Source organism: Limulus polyphemus, unplaced genomic scaffold (assembly GCF_000517525.1).
Source record: "Limulus polyphemus unplaced genomic scaffold, Limulus_polyphemus-2.1.2 Scaffold1720, whole genome shotgun sequence".
In the NCBI taxonomy this organism is placed as follows: Eukaryota; Metazoa; Arthropoda; class Merostomata; order Xiphosura; family Limulidae; genus Limulus; species Limulus polyphemus.
In genome coordinates, this window is record NW_013667330.1 from 203,203 (window position 1) to 209,055 (window position 5,853).

Sequence of the window (5,853 nt, forward strand, 5' to 3'; positions counted from 1 at the left end):
CCCACCACGGGTATCGAAACCCGGTTTCTAGCGTTGTAAATCCGCAGACATACCAATGTGCCACTGGGGAGCAATATATATAATTTCTAAAAAGGATAGAAATAGTAAAAGAATGTTACGCCCACAAAGCGTTCAATCCTTGATCCACGTTAAATCTAAAAATTAGCACTAGTGAGACCACAACACGCGTATTTCGATAACTTTTAATGAATAATTAATTTTCTTTGACTCTGTATTGTAGTAAGAACTCTTATGTATTTATACTTTTACTTTAACAAGACACTGAAACACAAGACATCTATACAAAACATTTGCTTTAATCTTTCTTTTTTTCTTCTTAAATAAGATAGTTTTTTGTTTGCACCGTATAATCGTTACATTTGCAAATTTTGAAAATTTCAGCGAAGATGGTTTTAGGGAAGATAAGCATCTTCAAATAACATCTTTTTTATAGATAATTTTCTTTAACATGTTTACCAGATAGCGTCACCGTAGGCGACTACTCTCCCAGTATTTGGGTTAACACGTGATCCTAATGCTGAAAAAAATAAAGATGCATAAAACCATCTTTGTTGAAACTTTCAAAATAATGTTCTTATCTGAAAAGTACATCCAGGAATTAATTAAACTTGACAAGTCTCCATAGAACCTCTCGGCATGGCTCTTTTAAGTGATCTTAATGTATAGATAAACGTTAATTAACATATCCGCCCTCTCAAACGTATAGTTTTTCTGTGCTGTTTACCTTATAGTTTCAATATTAACGGCTGAAAGTACCAAGTACTAATGAAGGAAAGACAGCTTTGTGAGGTAACTGTGTGTATATTTTAAGCAAACAAAAGTAAATCATCTGTAAAGAATGAAATACTGTTATATGAATGAATATAGAATTCACTAAACTTTGAACTTCCTTACGCTTATCAGAATATTTCTATTGAGCTTCTTGAAATATCGAGACATAAGTTCGAACCGTTCTGACATCGGCGACAGAAAATAAGCTCTTTACGTGAATTGCTTCGACCTTATTCTTTGTACTTATTCTATGTGGCTAATATCTCCACATTTATAGAATGGAAAAAACCTGCCACATCTAAATATATATGACAACAAACGGATAGTAATTTATCATGTGATCGTATTGCAACAATGCTCACAATCAAGCTGCTCAGTTATACAAGCCTAGCTTCGTTAATATAAGTGTTTTTTTACATCATGTGGAATATAGGGCCATCACCATAAACTTTAATCTTTGACGAGTAATATAAACTGGAATTGAGCAAATGCAGTAGCCCCGTGAAGAAACAATAAATTGGTTGACAGAGTGAATCAAGTGCCCATAGAGCAAGCATATTATATTTGTTCAAATTGGTTGACAGAGTGAATCAAGTGCCCATAGAACAAGCATATTATATTTGTTCAAATTGGTTGACAGAATGAATCAAGTGCCCATAGAGCAAGCATATTATATTTATTCAAATTGGTTGACAGAGTGAATCAATTCTCATAGAGCAAGCATATTATATTTGTTCAAATTGGTTTTCAGAGTGAATCAAGTGCCCATAGAGCAGGCATATTATATTTGTTCAAATTGATTGACAGAGTGAATCAATTGCCCATAGAGCAAGTTATAACACGATTAATATTCCCATTGTCACTTTCCTATTAACTACCCTTTCCCTATCATTTGGTGTTTGTTAAAGTTTAGATAAAGGAGTGTTTCACACGTGACACAGAAAACAAGAATAGGCCTAAAATTATTATACAGAAAGCTTACGTATGATTATATAAAATATAATTTTAGCATGATTTATATAAGTATACAACCGAAATTATATTTGCTTTGATCGCTGCTGTCTTACCAAGAAATTGCGTATGCACAGTATATCAGAAACAAATATTTACATTATATGCTACCAACTTACCGATGGATTACATGTGGGTGGATCATTATCGAATCTTTAGGAGCCAGCCCATCTTCTAGGTACTTTGCTTGAAAAGGAAAATTATTGAGGATCAATCGTACACTATAACAACGATGTTCCAGGTCCGGGCTTGCTCTCGAAGCTACTTCATTGCCAACCGTGTTCACTCTGGTGGCTATATAAAATTACGCCCTACTGTTTGACACTGCAATCGATCTCACTGGACCTAGCATGACTTGGTGGTTAGGGCACTCGTCACGCAATCTGCTGGTCGTGGGTTCGAATCACGGTCACTAAAAGTGCTCGCCCTTTCCGCCGTGGGGGAACTATAACGTGACGGCCAATCCCACTATTCGTTGTTAAAATCCACATAAAATCCGCAAACATCCAAAACGTTAAATACCATAAGCAGCAGCGCTACAACTACATAAACATAATTTTTTTACATCACAAAAATAGGAGTTCGCCGACCCCGCACCCTATGTGCGTGCTTGGAGATAAGTACATTAACCTAGAGCCTTATTTTGTGTAGAATTTGTTGTCGTGTCTAAAAACATATACTTAATATACACTTTTTAACAATGCTTGCCTTCTTATATTAATCCAGAAAGAAACCAAAATAATAATAAATAAGTTTGAAATAATTTGTGATTTAAACAAATAAGTATTAAATATTATGAGAAGATACAGATTTTATATGATTGCTTTTGACAACGGAACGTTTGTCAATTTCAAAATATAACTTCATGAGTTCAAAATTCGAGAAAAATATGCCTACACAAACTATAACAAAGTAACGCAGTACGTAAGACAGGTGTTTTTGTTTTTTAAACTCAAAGCTACACAATGGACCATCTACACTGTGTCCATTTCGTGTATCGACCCCCCATTTTTAGCGTTATAAGCCCAAAATCTTACCGCTGAACCGCCGGTAATGTAGAAAAATGTGGTCTTAATTAATATTACACCTCTTCCGGTCAACAATAAAACACTTTCTGTTCTCATTAATATAAGTATAAACTCATACGTTTTCAGGTAAAAATGAAAGTATATTGTGTTAAACTGTTTATCTTCTATGAACAAATACGCCCGTCTGTTTTGGCTATTAATTATCCACCAACAAACAACACAACGATAGATATTTTAGTTGGACAAAAATTCATCCATACTTTGTTTTTAAAGAAAGACGCTTTAAGAATCTTCCTGTCCTTCAGTATGTCGGTAGTAAGCTTACTGACTTCCATCGCTAAAATCTGAGGTTTGATTCTTCATGGTGGACATAGCATGGATAGCCTACTGTGTAGCTTTGCGCTAAAACAAACAAGAAACTTCTTGACATATGTATATCAACATTTTGAAATTTATTTTAATTATTTGTTTATTTTCCTCAGTTTTAATAAAAATTTATAATCAGTTTGAAGATTTTCAAATTTAATGAATGACTAAGCGACCGAAATAGTTTCTAGTATGTTCCACGAACATCAATAGCATTTAGGAACTAGAGCTATTCAAAAATGCATATTTTAATTCGTGTATTTGAAGAGCAAACAGTTTCTCTGCAGATGCTTTAACAGTGTGATAATACGATAGTTTTAGTTTGTTATATTTTATTTTTGTTTCCATATGGACGCTCGATACCATTTCAACATTGAAGAGGAACAGTTTGTACAATGAATTATTATAAAGACGTTTGTGTGTGTGTTGGTAATTTCATTGATATGTTAAATCTCAGTATATACTTACTTTTTGGAGTATTTCATTTAAAACATGTTTCATTACTACCGTATTCGAATTTAACTTCGAAAAGAACCGGAGGTGGACTAGTTGTTAATGTGCTAGATTTCGAATCGGAAAAGCCAAGTTTACATCCAGCGATCTCCCGCTGAATGTGCTTCGCACGTTCAGCAGCGCACTCGTTATAAAAACTATAAAAACGACAGTCAATGTCAGTACTCGCTTAAGAGTAGAACTGTAATCTGCAGGTGCTGTTGACTGGTTTTCCTCCTTCTTGTCTAGCAGTTCTATAAAATAAGGATGGCTAAACCTAAACTCTGAGGTCTGTGATCTGGCCGTTTAACCAGTGATGGTTAAGTCTGATCTCTGGGGTTTCTGATCTGGCCGTTTAGCCAATGTGTCACATAAAGTGACGTTCAGGTTGAAAATACCTAATATCAGCTACGAATATAAAAGAACACTCTGATAACACACGCAAACATTTATATTTTCATTGTTTTGTCGCTTTCTCATCACACTAAATAATTCAGCTAGTTGTTTCTTCACTCTAGCATTTAATTACAAGTCAATAAAAATATCCCGAGAGCATGATTAAAGAGAAGCTCGAATACAAATACAGAGTGGGTCGTACCTAAATGTATTGAAATAGTTTTCAGTTCGCTTATTTGTTATTACAATTTATTAACTATTGTTTGTTTCTAAGAACCTGTTGATGATTGCATCTGCTTACTGCTGAAGCGGCTCATGAAATTACCAAAGAGTAAAACATTGGGTGTTGCAGGCATGAAGGATCGTTGTTGTTGATATTGGTTTTTCTAGTGCAAATTTTAAAACACAATAAGGTATTTGCATTCTGTCCACTGTGGGGAATCGAACCCCGGATCTTAGAGTTGTAAGTTCGAGCTTTTAAGGTATTACTATGAGTATTTATTTCATTATTTATTCTCCTTTAAAAAGAAAATCTTCTATTGACTTACGATCTCGATCCGCATCGAAAAACGGTTGAGTTGCCTGTTCTTCTGAAGTTTCTGAAACTTGAGCCAATTCAGTAAGATCAATGTATCCATTGTTATCTTTATCGTAACTTTCAAAGCTCGTAGGTAGGGCAACTGGACGAAATTCAACACTGTATGGAATAACACCATCTTCTTCGACAGCTAGCAAAGTGTTCGCATCTTCTGGAAGCACTTTCTGGCTTACGGGGATAATGGGAACATAATTGGACACTTCATCTTCCGTGGAAAGTTTCTTTGCTTTAGTCACATCCTGGACAGCGTTCTGTGTCTCTTCCACTGGGAAAGCGAGTGTTGGTGCCACGAGCAGAAACGTGATCAGATAAACCTGCATCATTACATACACTTCTTTAAACTAAAGTTCAAGGAATGAGCTTTGTAAGGTTGAAAGAATAAGGGCGGAGCTTATTACTGGCGTCACTTTGGACTCCGTAACAAATCAAAATTTTCTCTTTAGATGAAAATAGCGCGCTGCGGGAGTATACCAATATAGTGCCATCTATTGCCAATTATAAGTATTAATATTGATTAAACCGGAAAAAACTGGATAAACCTGCCATCAAGTACGTGATTGCGACATCAAAGTAGTTGTGTAAATTCACATCAAACAAAAAATTCTATAATATATATACTACAAAACAGTAATAAACTCGAATACTTAAGAAAGTGTAAAATTATACAGAATGAAAGAAATTACAAGTTCCTTATTGGATGAAATATTCATACGTAGATTAAATTCACATGGATATAAGAATGTAAAAGGTGAATGGACTTATTAGTAGTATTTCTCATAACTTTCGAATTTTACGCAAAGAAAATTTAGAAAAATTACTCATTTTGTAGAATAATAGGTTAATATTGACAAACAGAACACCTGTTTAGCAGTTACAGCCAACGTTAGACCTTATTTCATGTTTATAAATTCCATGTGTAATCTTAAAATAGTATTGTTAAACAACATTCAGCTCAAATAGCCAAAAGTCTGTTTTTTCTTTTAAGTTAATCAGTCTTAGTGTAAAACCTTTTGTCTGGATTTTAGTGAAATCTTAGTTTAATCTTCACCTTTTTGTATATTCAGATAACCATAGCGCAGTTTACTGCTTGTTACTAATTTCTTTATTATTTCGTAAATATCTGTTATGCCAAAGTATTACTATATGTCTCATACAGAGAAATTTCACTTA

The 5,853-nt window shown here is 34.2% G+C and overlaps 1 protein-coding gene across 1 annotated transcript in view; it reads right to left on the bottom strand.

The window, feature by feature from the left end:
- LOC106464693 overlaps window positions 1-5,049 on the bottom strand; it is a 12,053-nt gene extending 7,004 nt beyond the window's left edge. The window contains exon 1 of the mRNA XM_013924850.2: window positions 4,634-5,049. Coding sequence (XP_013780304.1) covers window positions 4,634-5,006 — 373 coding nt within the window. The 5' untranslated portion in view covers window positions 5,007-5,049. The remainder of the gene's footprint in view (window positions 1-4,633) is intronic.
- Window positions 5,050-5,853: the final 804 nt, after the last annotated feature.